At 43.4% G+C, this 21,484-nt stretch overlaps 3 protein-coding genes and 1 long non-coding RNA gene across 5 annotated transcripts; 2 read left to right on the top strand and 2 right to left on the bottom strand.

Annotated features, from left to right (window-relative positions):
* Nucleotides 1–19: 19 nt before the first annotated feature.
* LOC127002072 (uncharacterized) lies at nt 20–4,931 on the top strand. The gene is made up of 3 exons (XR_007755687.1): nt 20–330; nt 1,542–1,659; nt 4,054–4,931. It is a non-coding gene; the product is annotated as an uncharacterized LOC127002072 (long non-coding RNA).
* LOC127002070 (uncharacterized) lies at nt 433–4,737 on the bottom strand. The gene is made up of 2 exons (XM_050867515.1): nt 4,014–4,737; nt 433–1,653 (listed from the first exon to the last, which is right to left on the bottom strand). The coding sequence occupies exons 1-2, from the start codon at nt 4,735–4,737 to the stop codon at nt 1,505–1,507; spliced, it is 873 nt and encodes a 290-aa protein (XP_050723472.1). The 3' UTR covers nt 433–1,504.
* Nucleotides 4,932–5,531: 600 nt separating the features above from the next.
* On the bottom strand, nt 5,532–7,594 carry LOC127002071 (uncharacterized). Of its 2 annotated transcripts, XM_050867517.1 has the most exons (3): nt 6,661–7,594; nt 6,529–6,621; nt 5,532–5,951 (listed from the first exon to the last, which is right to left on the bottom strand). In XM_050867517.1, the coding sequence occupies exons 1-2, from the start codon at nt 7,356–7,358 to the stop codon at nt 6,564–6,566; spliced, it is 756 nt and encodes a 251-aa protein (XP_050723474.1). In that variant the 5' UTR covers nt 7,359–7,594; the 3' UTR covers nt 5,532–5,951; nt 6,529–6,563. The 2 variants fall into 2 exon arrangements, with proteins under 2 accessions (XP_050723474.1, XP_050723473.1); XM_050867516.1 differs by having other exon boundaries at nt 6,529–7,589.
* Nucleotides 7,595–13,943: 6,349 nt separating this feature from the next.
* On the top strand, nt 13,944–17,670 carry LOC127002073 (rRNA-processing protein UTP23 homolog). Its single transcript, XM_050867519.1, has 5 exons — nt 13,944–14,312; nt 14,685–14,790; nt 15,082–15,208; nt 16,056–16,202; nt 17,391–17,670. The coding sequence occupies exons 1-5, from the start codon at nt 14,193–14,195 to the stop codon at nt 17,617–17,619; spliced, it is 729 nt and encodes a 242-aa protein (XP_050723476.1). The 5' UTR covers nt 13,944–14,192; the 3' UTR covers nt 17,620–17,670.
* Nucleotides 17,671–21,484: the final 3,814 nt, after the last annotated feature.

A 21,484-nucleotide genomic window follows, 5' to 3' on the forward strand; every position in this document is an offset into this window, starting at 1 on the left:
GACCATTTGCATGGGCGGACTGTCGGCGACTAAACCGGCTCCCCAAGTGGGCTATCCAGTGAAGAGAGTGACTAGACACCAAGGAGGCTATAATTCTGTAGTCTCTTTGCTAGACACCCGGCAAAGGACGGATGAGCTTGCTAGCCAACGGCCAGCCAGTTCTGGTGTGGATTCGGACACGCGCATTGCCATGCACCGCGTCCCCACTCTCCCTTTTCTGGTGGGTGACACACCAGAGGTCTTACGCTCTGTTTCTTGATCGTTTAGCCTCACCACAATCCATCCATCCATAACACCGTGGACCAGGCCAGTCCGTCGAGTGACTTCCAGGTAAGACTCACCATTGTTATGCACTTCGCTACCAAGGTATGTGAAACTTTTGGTGACCTCTAAATCCTCACCGCATGCATGAACAGAAAAAAAGAACAGTCAGGTTATTTAATCATTTATATTTGAAATAAAGCAAATCATCAGTATAATAGTCCAACAAACAGATGTAGGATCGAGTGTCGCCCCAGCACAGATAGCAACATAAATAGGTTGGTGAAACAAAATAATTAGAATAATCCCAACGCACTGCTCCTGCAACAAGACAAACAGTGATCAACCTTGGACAGACGTACGCCTTAACACTCCCTCCTGACAGAGGTCTCAACACTCCCGCCTGACAGAGGTAAAAGCAGAGTAATACGAGTATACAAGCAAGGATATAAGAGGACACAAGAGGCCAATCAGCCTGCACAGGGTACCTGCTGGGAACGCGTTAGTCACCAGCTTCCCTTCCCATCCATACGTCTGTCTCACCTTCGTAGGTAGGATGAGATAAGCCTCAACGATACTCTTCCCACTTTCGGCTCTGTGATCAGCTCTTGTATGGAGCCTCGTCACGCCGGCCCGGTGTGGTGTCGTCAAACATCCCCGTATCCTGAGACATCCCATCCTGTATATATACATGAATTTTAACATGGTAGCGTGTCTTTTGTTGACTGCTTGTCGGGATCTCTCCCACCCAAGTTTATATATATTATTATCAAAGAAAATGATGCCGAGCCTCTTGTTTTGCTGTGCATCATTGTGGGAAATGTTGAGGTTACGCAAAATTCACTTTACGCGTCAAACGATAGGCACCCGCACATTAACATGGCATAGAGCCATAGACCATCATGAGATCAGTCTGCTCAAAGAGACGCTCTGCCCGCAATCGGAGGATGAATCAAGTTAAATATTACCATGTGGAACAGTTCTCCCTCTCCTGTCCAGGTGACCTAACAGACACTGCAGCAATGTGTGGATGAATCAAGTTAAATATTACTATTCCACTCTCCTGTCTTCTGGGGTGCACCAAATGGACACATATCATGGGACGCCAGAGTGGAGAAATCAAAGGTGTCAGTGTTCCTTCTTTTTCTTCTTTGTCTTCTCCAGCCTTCAATTGTTTTCCCCCATCTCCTCCTCCTCCTCCTCCTCCTAATCATCATCATCATCATCATCATCATCACCTTCATCACTGTTCTCCTTTATTGGTCCGGTGGCTGGGAAAGTTGGAAGTTCTCGAAGGGCTCGTAGCCTCGTACACGCTGTTCTTTATCACCACCATCTCGCTGTTGTCCTCCGCCGCCTCCATCTTGCCTAAGGATCTCCGCATCACGACTCCTGAAGGTGTGAGGACCCGTTGCTACTACAACTACTACTACTACTACTACTACTACTACTACTACTACTACTATTACTACTACTACTACTACTACTACTACTACCACCACCACCACCACTACTACTACTACTCCCATTGATGTCTTACCACACCTGTATTACTGTACGCCTATCTGGTGCAACACCTACCCCACACACCTGTTTTTTTTTTTTTGTTTTTTTTTTTTTTTACAGCAAAGGAGACAGCTCAAGGGCACAAAAAAGTAAACATTAATAAAAAAAAAAAAAGCCCGCTACTCGCTGCTCCTAAAAAGAATCCAAAGAGGTGGCCGAAAGATAGGTCAGTTTCGGGAGGAGAGGTGTCCTGATACCCTCCTCTTGAAAGAGTTCAAGTCGTAGGCAGGAGGAAATACAGATGAAGGAAGATTGTTCCAGAGTTTACCAGCGTGAGGGATGAAAGAGTGAAGATGCTGGTTAACTCTTGCATAAGGGGTTTGGACAGTATAGGGATGAGCATGAGTAGAAAGTCGAGTGCAGCGGGGCCGCGGGAGGGGGTGAGGCATGCAGTTAGCAAGTTCAGAAGAGCAGTCAGCGTGGAAATATCGATAGAAGATAGAAAGAGAGGCAACATTGCGGCGGAATTTAAGAGGTAGAAGACTATCAGTATGAGGAGGAGAGCTGATGAGACGAAGAGCCTTTGCCTCCACTCTGTCCAGAAGAGCTGTGTGAGTGGAGCCCCCCCACACATGAGATGCATACTCCATACGAGGGCGGACAAGGCCCCTGTATATGGACAGCAACTGTGCAGGGGAGAAGAACTGGCGGAGACGGTACAGAACGCCCAGCCTCGAGGAAGCTGATTTAGTAAGAGATGAGATATGAAGTTTCCAGTTGAGATTTTGAGTTAAGGATAGACCGAGGATGTTTAGTGTTGAGGAAGGTGATAGCTGGGTGTTGTCAAAGAATAGGGGATAGTTGTTTGGAAGATTGTGTCGAGTGGATAGGTGGAGAAACTGTGTTTTTGAGGCGTTGAAGGACACCAGGTTCTTCTTGCCCCAATCGGAAATAATAGTAAGGTCTGAGGCTAAGCGTTCTGCAGCCTCCAGCCTTGAGTCGTTAAGTTACCTCTGTTTAGACTTCAAAAGAAAATAATAAGAATTATTACAAACAGTGACTACTTTGCCCACACACAACCTCTCTTTAAAGAAACAAATTCCTTAAAACTTTTTGACATAAATAAGCTACAAATTGGTATTTACATGTATAAAAAGATCAAAAGTGAAACCTCCGTGTCCTTACAGCCACAACATACTTATTTCACCCGTACTCATGAAAATTTACGTACACCTGCCCATAATTTAACACTTTTTCAACACTCACTTTCTTATTCAGGACCTAAAACCTGGAATTCTATTCCTAATAATATTAAAGCTCTAAATTCAATACACTCCTTTAAAAACAATTTAAAAAACATATTCTTCTCAATTATAATTATTAAGTCCATGTATCATCTGTCAGAGTGTGTCCTCAGCTTAATCAATTATTACCTTATACTATTATTATTGTATTAATATTATTACTACTTACAATATCAGTTACAGTACTACCATATTATTTTTATAAATCAATTACAATTTTTGTACTAATGATATTGTGTTAATATTATCACTTTAATTATTATTTACACTACTATTATTTTATAATTATCACAATGTTAATTATTATTATTATTTCTATAACTATTATTATTATTATTATTATTATTATTATTATTATTATTATTATTATTATTATTATTATTATTATTATTATTATTATCATCATTTTACTTTTGTCATATATTATATGTATATATATATATATATATATATATATATATATATATATATATATATATATATATATATATATATATATATATATATATATATATATATATATATATATATATATATATATATATATATATATATATATATATATATATATATATATATATATATATATATATATATAATATATATATATATATATATAATAATAATAATAATAATAATAATAATAATAATAATGATAATAATAATAATAATAATAATAATAATAATAATAATAATAATAATTATAATAATAATAATAATAATAATAATAATAATAATAATAATAATAATAATAATAATAATAATAATAATAATAATAACTAATGACAACAGTTATAACATCTTAATGATTTATCTCTGACTGAAAGAATGCTCACGATTAATAGTTTGATCTTCAAATGAGAGAGAGAGAGAGAGAGAGAGAGAGAGAGAGAGAGAGAGAGAGAGAGAGAGAGAGAGAGAGAGAGAGAGAGAGAGACTAACCTTCCCCCGTTGTCACTCTTCCCTGCCGATTCCGCTTCAGTACCACAGCACCCAGCACAGCCCCCAGCACCAGCATCGCTACCAGTCCTGCTGCAGCTGGCACCGCCACCTCCATTGACGACAATTCTGTGGATGCTGTTTTGTCCTCTGTGTCGATGGCAGAGGCTGTGCAGAGGGAGACTTGTAAGGTCCCCATCGGCTCCCATGTTTTGCAGTTCTCTTCTGCTAGCGTTTCTTGTCTCCAGCCTGAGGGCCCGTGAGCCACAATATGAAGACTTGAGAGATTCCTGGACTGGATCGTTTGGGCACACCGAGTATTGCACTTGCCAATATTTAATTGAAATGTAAGTCTGTGTGATTTTTTGTCCAGCTGTACCAACGCGTTCGCCAATACCTTCCACCAATCGACTGAGTCATCAGGGAAGCAGGAAGTGTTTTGTAGCGGGAACCAAGCGGTGTAGTTGCTCCGGTTCACCACCGCCTCCAGGCTAATCCCTCTGAAGCCGGACTCGGGGTACATGTATGTTTCCAGCGTGATGTTCGGTCCACTTTTCTCCTCTCTTGTTTTAATTTCTGACTGTTCTTCTTTACCGATGGTCTGAATAGCGGGGCAGTTAACGTCTCTGTCACTCCCGGAGACGGACAACGCCGACCTCAGAAGCAGCAGGAGAAGCAGCAGCGGCGGCGACGGTGGCAGCAGTAAGGAGGACCTGCTGGTGTTCATCGTGGCTCACTGTCTTCTGCGTCTGTGTGTGTGTGTGTGTGTGTGTATAATGTTCAGAAGCGGGATAAGACCAAGAACAGTCTCCTTCGATAAGATTATACCAGGACATCCTCTGATACTCTCTCTCTCTCTCTCTCTCTCTCACACACACACACACACACACACACACACACACACACACACACACACACACACAAACCTAATCACCATTACAACGCGTAAAAGTTTCGTTACAGAATACAATAAATATCTGTCTGTCCCATCGTATTATCTCTCTCTCTCTCTCTCTCTCTCTCTCTCTCTCTCTCTCTCTCTCTCCTCCTCCAGGCGTGGCAGGGCGGCGTGCTAGCAGGTGTGGAGTGCTGGGGGCCTGCGTGGTGGTGGTGGTGGTGGTGGACACCCTGCACATCACGCCCCTGACAGGAAGGACAGGGGAGGGAGGGGGGAGAGGGAGGATGGATGAAGAAGAGGGAAGCGTAGATGGGAGTAGGAGGGTAAGAAGGGGAGATTAAGATGGTGGAAGAAGGGAGGCTGAGACAGGAGAGGTTGCGAAGAGGAAAGAGGGAGGGGAGGGAGAGGGAAAGGATAAAAAGGGAGAGTAATAGTGAGAGGGAGTGTTAAGAGGGTAAAGTGAGATGGTGAAAGAGGGAAAAAGAAATTTCGAGAAGGAAAGTCGGGAAAGGCCTTGATGTGGGACGCCAGAGAGAGAGAGAGAGAGAGAGAGAGAGAGAGAGAGAGAGAGAGAGAGAGAGAGAGAGAAGAGTGGGAGGCGCGTCGATAAATGGAAACAGATATCTTATTTAAACATTTATATTTGCAAACACACAAATCATCAGTCCATCAAAAAGACGCAAGAGTGTCGCCCCAGCACAGACAGCAACAGAAATAATTACTTTTTTCTAACCGTCGAGGGGGTGAGCCAGAGGTGGAACAATATCATTAAATAGTCCCAATGCGCTGCTCCTCCTGCACCAAGACAAACAACGATCAGCCTTGGACAGACGTGCAGGGTTGGGTCCAAGTACAGGCGACTGTACTTACTCCAAGTACCTGGATATTTTTTAAGTACAAGTACAGTCAATATTAATGAGACATAATGATATTACACTACAATACCATAACACTCAGTAAGGAGGACCTGCTGGTGTTCATCGTGGCTCACTGTCTTCTGCGTCTGGTGACCGAGGCGCCTTGGGATTTCCCCATCACGACTCCTGAAAGTGTGAGGAGCCGTTACTACTACTACTACTACTACTACTACTACTACTACTACTTCTACTACTACTACTACTACTACTACTACTACTACTACTACTACTATTACTACTACTGCTACTACTACTGCTTATAATAATAGCTAATAATAATAATAATAATAATAATAATAATAATAATAATAATAATAATAATAATAATATAATAATAATAATAATAATAATAATAATAATGATAATAATAATAATAATGATAATAGTAATAATAATAACGATAATAATAATAATAGTAATAATAATAAAAATAATAATAATAATAATAATAATAATAATAATAATAATAATAATAATAATGATACTACTACTACTACTACTACTACTACTACTAATAATAATAATAATAATAATAATAATAGTAATAATAATAATAATAATAATAATAATAATAATAACTAATAACAACAATTATAACTAACTTCTTAACTTAATGACTTATCTCTGAGTTAAAGTATGCTCTTGATAAAGTTTGAGAGAGAGAGAGAGAGAGAGAGAGAGAGAGAGAGAGAGAGAGACCAACCTTCTCCCGTTGTCACTCTTCGCTGCTGTTTCCGCTTAGTGCCACACTACCACAATAAGCACAGCGCACAGCACCAGCCCTGTAGATGCTGTTGTGTCCTCTGGGTTGCTGGCAGAGAGTGGGGCCGTGACAGTGTCCTCTGGGTTGCTGGCAGAGAGTGGGGCCGTGACAGGGTCTATGATCGTGGTTTGGGCTGTGGTCGTGGTTTGGGCTGTGGTCGTGGTTTGGGCTGTGGTCTTGTCAGAGGGTGTGCAGTGGGAAACTTGTAAGCTCCCCTTTAGCTCCTGACTTGTGACGCAGTTCCTCTGGCGTTTTGGGATGTCTCCTCTCCAGCCTGAGGGCCCGTGAGCCACAATATGAAGACTAGAGGGATAACTGGACTGGACAGTTTGGGCACACAGAGTATTGCACATGCCAGTATTTAATTGGAATACAATGCCATGTGTTTCGTTGTACGTCAGGACCCACACGCCCGCCCACACCTTCCACCAATACACTGAGCCATCAGGGAAGCAAGTGTTCTGTAGCTGGAACCAAGCGGTGTAGTTGCTCCCGTCCACCACCGCCTCTAGACCAACACCTTTGAAGCCTGGCTCGGGGTGCACGTATGTTTCCAAAATCTTGTAGTAAATAATGTTTCTCCCATGTTCTTGTACTGTTTCAATTTTCGACGGTCCTTCAGTTTCAGAGATGGTGACATCGGCTCGGCAGGTCACGTCCGGGGCGGGGTTCAAGACACCCCCGGAGACACACAACGCTGGCGACGGGAGCAGCAGGAGCAGCAGCAGCGGCGGGAGCAGCACCAAGAGTATATTTAAGGAGGTGTCCATTGTGGCTCACTGGTCGTCTGCATCTGTGCGTGTGAAGGACTAATGTTCAGAGGAGAGATAGGACCAAGTAAAGTTTCCTGCGATAAGACTATTCCTGGATATCCTGTGACACACACACACACACACAAATTTAAACACACACGGTAGCTATTGTACGTCCTTAATGGACAGTAATATGGTACATGGGGTTGTGCGCTCTGGTGAATCTTTTATAGCATCTTCCATTTAGCGTAACCCATTTCTGGGTCGTGATCTGTAGAGTCCCTCATAGAGTCCAGACAACCTAAGATTTGGACGCCATTATTGGCCCAGTGTTTTCGCCGCGCTTTTCAAACACTAGCACACGCTCTCACGGCGAAGACAGGGCCAATAATGGCGTCCAATAATGACCTCCACCACCACCTTTAATTAACCTCCTTCACCACCACCACCACCTTTAATTAACCTCCTTTACCACCACCACCACCTTTAATAATTAACCTCCTTCACCACCACCACCACCTTTAATTAACCTCCTTTACCACCACCACCACCTTTAATAATTAACCTCCTTCACCACCACCACCACCTTTAATTAACCTCCTTCACCACCACCACCACCTTTAATTAACCTCCTTCACCACCACCACCACCTTTAATTAACCTCCTTCACCACCACCACCACCTTTAATAATTAACCTCCTTCACCACCACCACCACCACCACCTTTAATAATTAACCTCCTTCACCACCACCACCACCACCACCTTTAATTAACCTCCTTCACCACCACCACCACCTTTAATTAACCTCCTTCACCACCACCTTTAATTAACCTCCTTCACCACCACCACCACCACCACCTTTAATTAACCTCCTTAACCACCACCACCACCTTTAATTAACCTCCTTTACCACCACCACCACCTTTAATTAACCTCCTTTACCACCACCACCACCTTTAATAATTAACCTCCTTCACCACCACCACCACCTTTAATTAACCTCCTTTACCACCACCACCACCTTTAATTAACCTCCTTTACCACCACCACCACCTTTAATTAACCTCCTTCACCACCACCACCACCTTTAATAATTAACCTCCTTCACCACCACCACCACCTTTAATTAACCTCCTTTACCACCACCACCACCTTTAATAATTAACCTCCTTCACCACCACCACCACCTTTAATAATTAACCTCCTTTACCACCACCACCACCTTTAATTAACCTCCTTCACCACCACCACCTTTTAATAATTAACCTCCTTCACCACCACCACCACCTTTAATTAACCTCCTTCACCACCACCACCACCTTTAATAATTAACCTCCTTCACCACCACCACCACCTTTAATTAACCTCCTTTACCACCACCACCACCTTTAATAATTAACCTCCTTCACCACCACCACCACCTTTAATTAACCTCCTTCACCACCACCACCACCTTTAATAATTAACCTCCTTCACCACCACCACCACCACCTTTAATAATTAACCTCCTTCACCACCACCACCACCACCTTTAATAATTAACCTCCTTCAGCACCACCACCACCACCACCACCTTTAATTAACCTCCTTCACCACCACCACCACCTTTAATTAACCTCCTTTACCACCACCACCACCTTTAATAATTAACCTCCTTCACCACCACCACCACCTTTAATTAACCTCCTTCACCACCACCACCACCTTTAATAATTAACCTCCTTCACCACCACCACCACCACCTTTAATCATTAACCTCCTTCACCACCACCACCACCTTTAATAATTAACCTCCTTCACCACCACCACCACCACCACCACCTTTAATTAACCTCCTTCACCACCACCACCACCACCTTTAATTAACCTCCTTTACCACCACCACCACCTTTAATAATTAACCTCCTTCACCACCACCAACACCACCTTTAATTAACCTCCTTTACCACCACCACCACCTTTAATAATTAACCTCCTTCACCACCACCACCACCTTTAATTAACCTCCTTTACCACCACCACCACCTTTAATAATTAACCTCCTTCACCACCACCAACACCACCTTTAATTAACCTCCTTCACCACCACCACCACCACCTTTAATTAACCTCCTTCACCACCACCACCATCACCTTTAATTAACCTCCTTCACCACCACCATCACCTTTAATTAACCTCCTTCACCACCACCACCACCACCTTTAATTAACCTCCTTCACCACCACCATCACCTTTAATTAACCTCCTTCACCACCACCATCACCTTTAATTAACCTCCTTCACCACCACCACCACCTTTAATTAACCTCCTTTACCACCACCACCACCTTTAATAATTAACCTCCTTCACCACCACCACCACCTTTAATTAACCTCCTTCACCACCACCATCACCTTTAATTAACCTCCTTTACCACCACCACCACCTTTAATAATTAACCTCCTTCACCACCACCACCACCTTTAATTAACCTCCTTTACCACCACCACCACCTTTAATAATTAACCTCCTTCACCACCACCACCACCACCACCTTTAATTAACCTCCTTCACCACCACCATCACCTTTAATTAACCTTCTTCACCACCACCACCACCTTTAATTAACCTCCTTCACCACCACCACCACCTTTAATTAACCTCCTTCACCACCACCACCACCTTTAATTAACCTTCTTCACCACCACCACCACCTTTAATTAACCTTCTTCACCACCACCACCACCACCACTTTTAATAATTAACCTCCTTCACCACCAACACCACCTTTAATTAACCTCCTTCACCACCACCACCACCACCTTTAATTAACCTCCTTCACCACCACCACCACCACCTTTAATTAACCTCCTTCACCACCGGCCGCGGCTGCCCCAGATCACTATGGCTGCCCCTAACCAAGCGGCCGCCCATCACGAACCCAGGGTGGAGGGGAGTGGTAGCCAGGGTGTGGCAGGTCTGAGCCACTGCAGACAAGCCTCTCCACTTCCAAGTGACGGACTGCGTCGGCGGCATCATGTATCCAGTCCCCGTCTGGAGTGGCTTGTGGTGGTCTCTGGAAGGCATGAAGCAGCTGTGTGGAGACTGTGCCGTGTGGTTGCTGCTTCATGAACTTCCCAACTACAGTGGATGTTCGGGCAAGGATGCGGTGGTGGAGTGATGGGAAGCCATTTTCCAGGCGAAGGTTGGTCAGGCGGGTGCATGGCGGGGCTCCTAGGATGACCCGGAGAGCGTCATTTTGTGCCACCTCTAACTTCTTTGTGAGTGCAGGGGAGAGCGAACACAGGCAAGGAGCGCAGTAGTCTATGATAGACCGTATGGCGTGTGTGTAGAAGGCGCGTAAGACACGATAGGATGCCCCCGTGTTTTGTTTGGACAGAGCTCGCAGGATGTTGGTGCGAGTTGCTACGCGCTCTCTTAGATAGCGTACCTGAGTGCCGAACCGAAGGTGACTGTCCAGCCAGACACCCAGGTACTGGTGGGTGGTAGTGTAGGCGAGGTCCTGGTTTGCTATTTGGAAGGGCCGTTCAGGGGAAGGCATGCCAACTGGCATGACCTTGGACTTCTCAAAGTTGATCTTGAGCCCTAGTTCTGTGCACTTCCTGTTGAGCTGGTTGAGGGCGTGTGGAACTTGATGGAGACAGGTTCGGTGGTTCAGGACTAGGGCAAGGTCGTCAGCATAGCAGAGGAGCTTAGCCCCCTCTCCGTAGTCAACGCTCATCAGCTCCTCCATGAGAACGTTGAAGAGGAAGGGGCTGAGAATACTGCCTTGAGGTGTGCCATTGATGTGGTCGAAGCGCCTCGAAACATGTCCCTGGAAGCGGACTTGCCCTCCACGGCCATGGAGAAACTCTTTCAGCCATACAAGGAGTCTTCCCCCGATCCCCTTGCGACCAAGGGCAGAGAGGATTGCCAGAGGGGAGGCTAGCTCGAATGCTTTCTCCAAGTCCAGGAAGACAGCAATACCCCGGCCTCTTCGCATGTGGGTGAGGAGGGTGACTACGCAGTCAGTGGCGCCTCTTTGTGGAAGGTATGTAAAGAGGGATGGGTGGAGGTCAGCTGTTCGCCACTGTAGGCGATGGAGTGCCATACGTTCTGCTGTCTTCCCTAAGCAGCTGAGCAGTGAGATTGGACGCAAGGAGCCGGGATCTTTGGGTTTTGGGATGGGCTGAATCACTGCTGTCTTCCAGGCTTGGGGAATGCGGCTTTCTGACCAGGAGAGGTTAATAAGAGAGAGAGAGAGAGAGAGAGAGAGAGAGAGAGAGAAAGGAAAGAAGGAAGTACACAAGGGAAGGAGAAAAAAAAGTGAAAAGTATGAGAGGAGAGAGAGAGAAAGAAGTCTGAGAGAGAAGAGAGAGAGAGAGATCGAGGGAAGAGATGGGGGTTGAAACAAAGAGGCCTGTTGTGCTCCCATATCTCCCCTACAATCTGTAGTGTCAACAAAATTCAGAGGTGTCAGGGGTCAAAACAGGGTATCGTTGCCAAAAGTGGTCAATCTGCCTTCTTTTAATTACTGCGGGAGAACGGTAAATATTTATAATGGAAATAAAATACCAGTGACCTTATATTGATTTTGGAGGCCTACCAAGGAAATCTCAGGTCTCAAGCAGGCCTACCCCGCGACCAGTTTTTGTCACTCCATGACGTCACACCAAGGCATTTTGGGGCCGAGACTAACGCCCCTTCCTCGCCCAAGGTTGTGGGAGCGAACTCATTCTCACGAGCGACATCGCCCCTTTCAGGTGAGGAAAGAGCTGTTCACGGTGTTCAATTCACTTTGGCTTTAATACTATAACTGAGACTGGATTATCACGAGCAACATCGCCCCTTTCAGTTGCGCCAAAGGCAAGCCTGACAGATGGGAAGCTGGGCGTCGCCCAGACCAAGGCCAACATTTTGAAGATAGACAAAATGTGTTTGAATGGAGAATAACAAACAGAAATGGAGAGGGGTTTGAGTGGGATGTAAGAAAGTGGAAGAATGTGATAGATATGGCAGTTAAAGATGAGGGATTGAGCAAGTGGAAGAATGAGATGGAAAGAAAGGAAACTCGACTGGTACAGGGAGAAGGAGCTATAAAAGTGAGGTGTGGTATGAGGGAAGCCTGGGAGGTGATCTTCTTTTCCGTGCTAGAGCGCAGTGTCTGGATGTGAATGCAAGGAACTATAGATGGTCTGAGTCCCGCAGCAAAGTGTGCCAGATGTGTGACAGGGGTGTGGACGAGACTGTGCAGCATGTAGTGCTGGAATGCAAGAAGTATGACAGGGAGAGAACGAAGATGATGCATGTGTTTCTGAGTGAGATGGGACGTGGAGTGAACGGGAGGACGGCAAGGGAGTGGATGGTGCTGCCAGAGTATATACAGAGAGGTATTCCATCCGCGCATCCCAGGTCACGTGACTGTGACTCATGTGAGCCTCAGGTCGGTGCGAGGCTGGGGCTCATTCACTCAGTCTAACCTTGACATCAGCTCGTTGCGCACGCGCCGCGCCCCAGTTCCCCAAGCCGCAATCTGACCTCGCCCGCAACCTTGAGACCAGATTTTTTTTTCGCCTTAAAATGCCCAATAGTTGTGCTGTGCGCTGCTGCCATAACACGAAAAAGAGGACGAAAGGATGTATAAGGTTTTTCCGTTTCCCGAGAGATGAGAAACTGAGAAAAAGATGGATTTTGTTGTGTGACAGAGACTCCAATTTCAATGCAAGTAATGCAATGGTGTGCTCCATCCACTTTCTTCCAAGTGACTACAACCATAGTCTACTGAACACGCACCGTCTACTTGGAAAAGAACTACCAAGAAATATAAGAATACTCAAGGAATAAATGCCTCTTAAATACAGAGAGAGAGAGAGAGAGAGAGAGAGAGAGAGAGAGAGAGAGAGAGAGAGAGAGAGAGAGAGAGAGAGAGAGAGAGAGAGAGAGAGAGAGAGAGAGAATTCTTGTTATTATAAATATGCCAGATTGAGAAATTGAAATAGAGCCCCTTAAATACAGACAGAAAGCTGAGAGAATGGGACCACTTGGTGGTTGAGAGGATGGGGGGGGGGGTGAGTGATGGGGTGGGAGCGTATCACGGGCTACAGGAGCGCGTTTGGAGATCATCACCTTCACACAGCCCATCCCAGACTAACGCTGGCTCCCAGAGCGAGGCGGTCAAAGGAGGCTCACGTGACGCACATGCGCGGGCGAGACCAAAATAAGCCGAGCGGATGGAATACCTCTCTGTATATACTCTGGGTGCTGCTGCTGGGGCTCAGTGGAGAGACGAGTGGACGAGTGATTGAGGCGGTAAAAGAGTTCTTGGAGGGCATGTGGCGTGCAAGATGTAGGGAATGATATCTTGCTCCGAGAACATAGACTTCCCGCATGTTTTGTTTTCTTTTCATTGTCTTATTGTCCAGGGGGAGGTACTGCCCCCTCCCTTGTTGTGCTTTCCTTCCTAGGTACCATTGTATCTTTTTAATTTCATGGTGCTACCTACACATGTATTAATAGTTGTATAATCACACTCTGTCCTGCCTGGGGGTTGGGATGGCATGTTCCTCCCTTCTCCCTTGTTGTTTACCTGCAACAATAAACTATCAATCAATCAATCACAGGAGCTGCCGATACAAAGGCCTGGCTGGAGAGAAATCCCGAGCCACCTGTGACATCAAGATCAAGATCACCATTAACACAAATATTCGTAGGCTCGTTATCCCCATGTAAACAAACACGTGCTGCAGCTGTGTGTCCTTTATCATGGCCTGACAAAATACTGCAAAAGAAGGCCACCACCACCATTATATGAACAACAACACCAATAGCAGCAGCAATAGCAAGAACACCGATAGTCAGAGCCCAGCACCATGAAGATCAAGCGGCACAAGAAGGCGCAAAAGATCCTCGCCTTCTTCCAGCACAACTTCGCCGTCCAGCCGCCCTTCACCCTCCTGCTCGACGGGACCTTCTGCCGCGCCGCCCTGGAGGTGAGGCGCAGCGGTTTATGTTTTGGTAAAGACTCATTTTAGATCCCCCTCCAACGATAGCATGAAAGGTAAAGTTGGGAGTATACTCTACCCGCACGTGGTGGTGGTACTCATCTCTATTCTGTTGCCCCTTTAAGCCTGTGGTGGGAGAGAACCCAACTCGACACAGAGTAATTAAGGGGAGTGGAGCCCCCTGTTAGGTTACATATATATGAAGCATCTACAATTGAAAAGAAAAACTAGCCAAATTTATATTTCGCGAAAAACGCATGACCCATAGCTACCCAGTTTTACGGAGGCCAATAAAAAATGTAGTATTAATTGTGATTTTTACTTTCTTCATTGCTTCAACTATTTACACTTCCTCTTCAGGGCAAAGTGCTGATCAAGGAGCAAGTCCCCAAATACCTCGGGTCTCAAACCAAGATCGTCACCACACAATGCATCATTCTGGAGGTGGAGAAACTCAGCAAGATTAGTAAGTGTGTGTGTGTGTGTATGTGCGTGTGTGAGCATATGCGTGTGAGTGTGTGCATGCATTGAGGTTAAAATAAATTTCATAGTGTAAGTAGATAAACACTTAGAGATGGATGATTGATGGAACATTGCAACAGTACTGAATTCAATTATATTATCCTCTCATCCTTCATTTTCAAACAATATTTCACTCATATTTATTTGTGTGGCTGTATAATAGGTGACCTTTATAGCTGATCTCCTGACACTACAGAATTATGCAAAACAGTCCAATTCCTTTTATATCATGTAGGTCCTAATCTGTATGGCGCGTGGATGGTGGTGAAGCAGTTTGCAGTTCATCGGTGTGGGCACGAGGGGGACCCCATACCTGCTTCCTCCTGCGCCAAGTCCCTCCTCAGCTCAAACAACCCAGGAAAGTGAGTTTGTGGCTAGTGTAGGGTTGTGTACTCTCTCTCTCTCTCTCTCTCTCTCTCTCTCTCTCGTAATATTTTTTTTTCTCGGTCAGATTCTTTTCTTCTTTAAGTATATATGTGCAATTTTGTGTTTTGTTTTACTTTCAGTTTTTTTCTCTGTTAATTTCCCCTTCTTTCTTTCCTAATCTATCAGTCATTTTATTTTTTATTATTTCTCCCTTCCTGCCTGTCATTCTCTCTCCTATTCTTCTTCCTCTCCCTGCCTCCTGCCTTGCTCCTCTCTCCTGACCCATCATAGCATCTCTCCACTCATAAACATCCTTCTTTCCCCTCTCTCTTTCCTCACCCCTTTTTCCCCTCACACACATCCTTTCTCCAACTACCGACAGCCTTTTTTCTCTCCTCCCCCACACTTCTTTTCCCCTTCCTCCATATCATCATCATCTGTTTACCATCAGGATTTCCCATTGTCTCTCATGAGGTTAGACAGTTGATGATAGTCTTCCAGTTATTTCTTATCCTTACCTCAGTCTCTAATGCTCCATGCTGCCAAATCCTCTTCAACACACTGCCTCTATGTCTTCTTTGGTGACCTGTGGCAGTGGTGACCTGGCATTTCCACCCCAACAGCTCTCCTCAATGTCTCACCATCCTTCCTCCTCTTCCTCTCCAATGCCCGATGCTCCCAAATCATTTTTAACACACTGCCTCTTATGTCTTCTTTGGTGACCTGTGGGAGTGGTGACCTGGCTTTTTCACCCCAAAACCTCTCCCCAGTGCCTCACCATCCCCCCTTCTCTTCATGTGCCCTCTCTCCACCCCCCTCTCGACCCTTCTCTTTCACACACAGGTACATAATGGCCACTCAAGACCCAGAACTTCGAGCACACATCCACCAAGAGGTAGCGGGCACGCCTATCCTGTACCTCCACCAGAGTGCCCCAACATTAGAGAAGCCATCGGAGAGGTGTCTGGCTGTGGCTCAGGGCTTGGGCAGGTAAGAATGGGTTTATTAGTGTTGTGTTTATTATGTTTATTATTATGGGTGTATCAGTGTTGTGTGTCCTGTTTTGTCTCACCCTTTTCCCTTTTTATCCATTTTCTTACAGGTAAAAATAGATGGATGGATCTTGCTAATCTTGTTTCCTCACAGCTTATTCCCTTTCATTTCTTTTACTTTTTTTAGTTTTTTTTTTATTTATTTTACTAACTAGCTGTCTGTCCTATTTGATCTCTTCTTGTTTGTCTTTTCTCATTCACCTTTTACCCTCTCTATCAATTATCTTTCAGGCAGATACAGATGAATGGAGCTCGCTAAACATACTTCCTCACAATTTATCACCCTCATTTTATTCCTTCTCTTTTTTCTCTCACTTTTAATCTTTCTTACCATATTTTACTAACTAGCTGTCTGTCCTATTTGATCTCTTCTTGTTTGTATCTAAACTGTATAATCTCCCCCTATTCCTGCTTATCTAATTTCTTTTGTCTCCTTTTTTACCTCAAGGCATGATAATCTTACCTATCTATCTTGTACTATGTTTGTTTATCTTATCCTCTCTCCTTTTTATATACAAGGTATACCTTAATAGGTAATGGACCAGATACAACAGATTGCTCAGCCCAAGCATTATTTAATAAGTTACTCCTAGATAAGTCATGACATTTACTCCAACTTTACCAATCTATCTTGTATTACATTTGTTTATCTTATCCTGCTGTGAGGTACAACTAAATAGGTAATGATCTCCTGTGATTTATATATATATATATATATATATATATATATATATATATATATATATATATATATATATATATATATATATATATATATATATGTGTGTGTGTGTGTAGAGAGAGAGACAGATAGATATATAGATATAATAAATATATAGAGAGAGATGGATAGATAGATAGATATAGATATATAGATAGAGATGAGGATAAAAGTCAGGCAATTGCTATTCGAGTTGAGTAAATTCAGATCACCGTCATTTGTAATATATATTATTTTTTCAAGATTTCTACCGGAACCCCTGATGATGGTTAGCAGACCCCTAGGGTTCCACAGAACCCTGGTTGGGAATCACTGGACTAGATACAACAGATTACTTAAACCAAGCATTTTTTTAATATGTTACTTCTCGTTACTTCTCGATAAGTCATAACATTTTCTCAACAGGACACTCTCGACACATGAGGAGACGACACTCAAGACTCTGAAGCGCAAGCTTCTCAGGGAACCAGTGCAGGAACCTCCAAGGAAGAAGAAGAAGACCAAGAACCCTCACTCACTGTCCTGCAAGAAGAGCAAAAAGGTGAAGCAGGTCCCACAGAAGGCTCCGGAGGCAAAGAAGAAACGAAAACGACACAAAAGGAAAGGAGCATCAGCCAAGGTTGTCACGCAGTGAAGTGGTATGCTATATATATAGAAGTAAAGTATATTTGAAAACCTCATCATCCATCCTTGTTTTAGTAACCATGTAATTGTAAATGTAAGAGGTGGTGGCAGTTAAGTAGAGTAAAGTTAGAGGTAGAAGGGAGTAGATGGTCAAAATGAGAGCCTGAAGTGTAATTATTAATAGGGACCTTTGGGATGTTGCTGTTGGCAGATAGTTTTGAACCACTGCCGAGTGACTAAAGGCTACCCACATACTGCCCATCAACCCTTCATTTATTGTATCATGTCAAAGGGAGCACCAAGGGTCAGTGTAAGCCAAGCAGCAAAGTCTACCATAAACAAAATCCAGCTGTGAGACTTATGGGCTGGGGCCAACCATTAGTCCCTTATTTCACCATCTTCATGCTCATCTTACTCCTTCTGTTTATATAATCTAGGTATCTAGACTATTCAATCTCACCCTATTAATTCCTGCTTATGTATTCTCTTTTGTCTCAATTTTATTTCAAGGCATAATAATTTTACCTATTTGTATTATATTTGTTTATCTTATCCTCTCCTTTTTATATACAAAATATAACTAATAGACTAGACACAACAGAGTCGACGGGCCTGCACATAACTCTTGAGTCACTAAAAACATTGATGAGGGATGATGGTGGATTGCAGTAAAAGAACCTATACACCCTGGCAATTTATTCAATCACTTATGAATATATGATGAAAGGAAAGCATGTGGAGGATCTTGGAAAGGGAGGAAGAAAGATGGAATGGAATGGAGAGAGAATATTTCAGGATAAAAGGATAAATGATTGTGTAACAGCAATTAATCACCCCAAGGAAGGCCTGCCTCCTATCATTGCTCAACCCCATAGTGCCTCTTGGAGGGAGAATATTATATTCTTGAGACTCTTAGATTAATATATGTTCATGTAAATATTATATATATATATATATATATATATATATATATATATATATATATATATATATATATATATATATATATATATATATATATATATATATATATATATACCCTATAGCCTGCTTTGAGAGACAGAGAGAGAAAAGAAAAAAAGGAGAGAGACAGTATGAGAAAGAATTGATTGATTGATAGTTTATTGTTGCAGGTAAACAACAAGGGAGAAGGGAATTTAATTAAGAGTTAACTGAAATTTTTGTGTTAAATTTTCACACAAGGAGGAATTTAAAGCAGGATGAATAGATGTTGTTAAGAGGACAGGCCACGAACAGCCACAGGGTGAGGTCATCAGGTGGTATGTGGTCAGATCAGGTCAGGGAGCGGTCACATTCTTTCTGTGAATCCCAACGGCTTGGATGACCTGACGGGCTTCACTTTATTTTCCGTGAGATGGCATGTCCTCCGGTCCCACCCTACCTCCATGCCCAAGGAAGAAGGTCAACCACTTCTTGCTCGGTCAGGGGGATCAGCTTTGTATGTATACGTGTACTAATGAGGTGTCGGGCAGCTGAGTTGAGGGAGGGAGGGCGGGGGTGGAGGAGTGAGTGGGGTAACCAGGGTGGGAAGCAGGGGGTGAAGGGAAGGGGGAGGGTAGCAGGGTGTGAAGGGAAGGGTAGGGTGTATAAAAAAAAAAGTGAGATCGCAAACCTCATCAAATTTCTTTGATAGCGGTAATGATGAGTTAACAGATTCAGCTGTGTGTGTGTGTGTGTGTGTGTGTAGCCTACAGACAATAATACAGATCATGCGAATATTATTCCCATATCCTACCGATATTGATTGATTGATTGATGATTGATAGTTTATTGTTGCAGGTAAACTAATTCCCAAGCGCTAAATTTCCCCCATATGTTCATTTGTGTAAAAATGCAACGGAAAGTGATTGATTGATTAATGGTTTATTGTTGCAAAAGTCCACAACAGAGAAGGGAGGAACACGCCATCCCAACCCCCAGGCAATATATATAATGGGATTTGAAGAAAAAAAAACATGTGCACAACATTCACATTACAATGCAGCGGAGGAAACGATAAGATCAGGAATATGGAGTTTGGGGGGATTCTGGAGCTGCCCTAGCTGTGTAGGCCACCCGGCCCCATGTTCTTATGTTCTTATGATAATGGAAAACAAGAAAATATAGGAAGAGAGTGTATGAAAAAATTAAATAATTATGTAACTTAATTCCTAGATTGGTAGCCTAAATTGATGACTGATAGATCGAGGTGAACATGCGCCGTCAAAAAAAAAAAAAATCATGCAGGATGTAACACGAAATTTAGAAGATAATTAAGTATCAGGCAGGTGTTGTGGGCTTCTCGTAGACAGAGGGTGTTCCTGAGTGAGGTCATCTGGGCACACCCACCGTGACCTCACTATATGCTGGCCCGCCCATGCAGAGGAGGTGTGGCTGGAGTTAATCCCCTTCTCTGCCATTACCAGATTAGTAAGGTACAGGGGTGGGCGGGGATTTTTTTTCAGGTGGGATATGACAGTCAGGTCACCGATCCTCCCCCTCTCTTGAGTCAGTTGATCTGCTGCTCCTCTCTTGCCGCCTCAGTCATTCGTCTGTTCTCAGCCTTCGAGTGCGGTGCTCCAGCTCTAGACTCGCCAAGACATAATATCCAAGCAGTGGTGAGTATTACATCTTCCGGCATAGTGGAAAAAAGACAGATCACAAGTGTATGTGTGTGTGTGTGTGTGCTACTATATATGTTTTCGTGTTGTTTTCAAATGTTTTCTACTTTTGATTAAAGATATTGGTAACGGGTCAAATTAACATTATATACTTTCTCGTTTCATTATTTTTTGTCCTCAAAATAATAGCAAGGATTAATAAAAACGTATGTTCTTGCGAATGAAGCGAATCAACACGTACGATTACGTAGGCCTATATATACGTGGCTCACCCTCAAAATATAAAACTATACAGATAACTAACAAATCTCACTAAAATACAATGTAAAGGTGAACAATTAATAACTTGCCGCCAACAATGCCGCATATATATGAGACTATAAAACTGAACCAGTGCGGGCCCATATATCGCTTTTCACGAAAAAAAACCCAGCAGGAAGTAACAGTAAATAAATGAAAGCTATATATATTCTCCTTTGTTGTTTACCTGCAACAATAAACTATCAATCAATCAGTACCAGCTTCTCGTAGCCAGTATAGGCCTACGCGGGTACTTCCATGCATAGGAGGAGGTCATCTGGGCGTCTGGGCGCATCCAATATAATGTGACCTCACTAAATTTAAGGTGGACGCATCCTCCCTTATTCCGTGATTAAACGTACATACATTTATGGGGTATTAATCAGTAGGGTGGGAAGAGATTTAATATATGAATTATTAAGGTGGCTGAAGACTGGAGCGGCTTAAAGAATGCGGATCGAGATTGCCAAATCTATTATTCTGAACATTTTTTTAAGACATTGACTACTATAATATTTTAGTATGTGATATGTAATACAAATTTTATCATAAAAAATGCTGAGTTTTTTTGTGAAAGATTCTTATTTTGAGCACTTTAGCGATTATAGTTTATTATTTATTCACCAATCAATACTTCCTCTGCGTTGGCAGCAGACAAAAAAATGCAGCAACTACATGCAAATATGCAGATTCATCAACAACATCAGCACATCCTTGAGGAAAAATATTCACATGTGGCTACCGGTTAGTACACGATATGTAGCCTGTTTGAAGGGCCCCACATTTTATTGTCTTATTGTCCAGGGGGAGGTACCGCCCCCTCCCATGTTGTGCTTTCCTTGCTACCATTGTATCTTGATTGATTGATTGATAGTTTATTGTTGCAGGTAAACAACAAGGGAGAAGGGAGGAACATGCCATTCCAACCCCCAGGCAGGACAGAGTGTGTTTCAT

This window comes from Eriocheir sinensis, chromosome 22, assembly GCF_024679095.1.
Source record: "Eriocheir sinensis breed Jianghai 21 chromosome 22, ASM2467909v1, whole genome shotgun sequence".
In the NCBI taxonomy this organism is placed as follows: Eukaryota; Metazoa; Arthropoda; class Malacostraca; order Decapoda; family Varunidae; genus Eriocheir; species Eriocheir sinensis.

Bases quoted from the DNA above. Each gene is read 5' to 3' on its own strand.
- LOC127002073 (XM_050867519.1), top strand. From the start codon at position 14,193: ATGAAGATCAAGCGGCACAAGAAGGCGCAAAAGATCCTCGCCTTCTTC. The intron at 14,313-14,684 runs GTGAGGCGCAGC...CTTCCTCTTCAG, and splicing joins TCTGCCGCGCCGCCCTGGAG to GGCAAAGTGCTGATCAAGGA. The intron at 14,791-15,081 runs GTAAGTGTGTGT...TATATCATGTAG, and splicing joins GGAGAAACTCAGCAAGATTA to GTCCTAATCTGTATGGCGCG.
- LOC127002071 (XM_050867516.1), bottom strand. From the start codon at position 7,358: ATGGACACCTCCTTAAATATACTCTTGGTGCTGCTCCCGCCGCTGCTG.
- LOC127002070 (XM_050867515.1), bottom strand. From the start codon at position 4,737: ATGAACACCAGCAGGTCCTCCTTACTGCTGCCACCGTCGCCGCCGCTG. The intron at 1,654-4,013 runs GTTAGTCTCTCT...TCACACCTTCAG, and splicing joins AAGAGTGACAACGGGGGAAG to GAGTCGTGATGCGGAGATCC.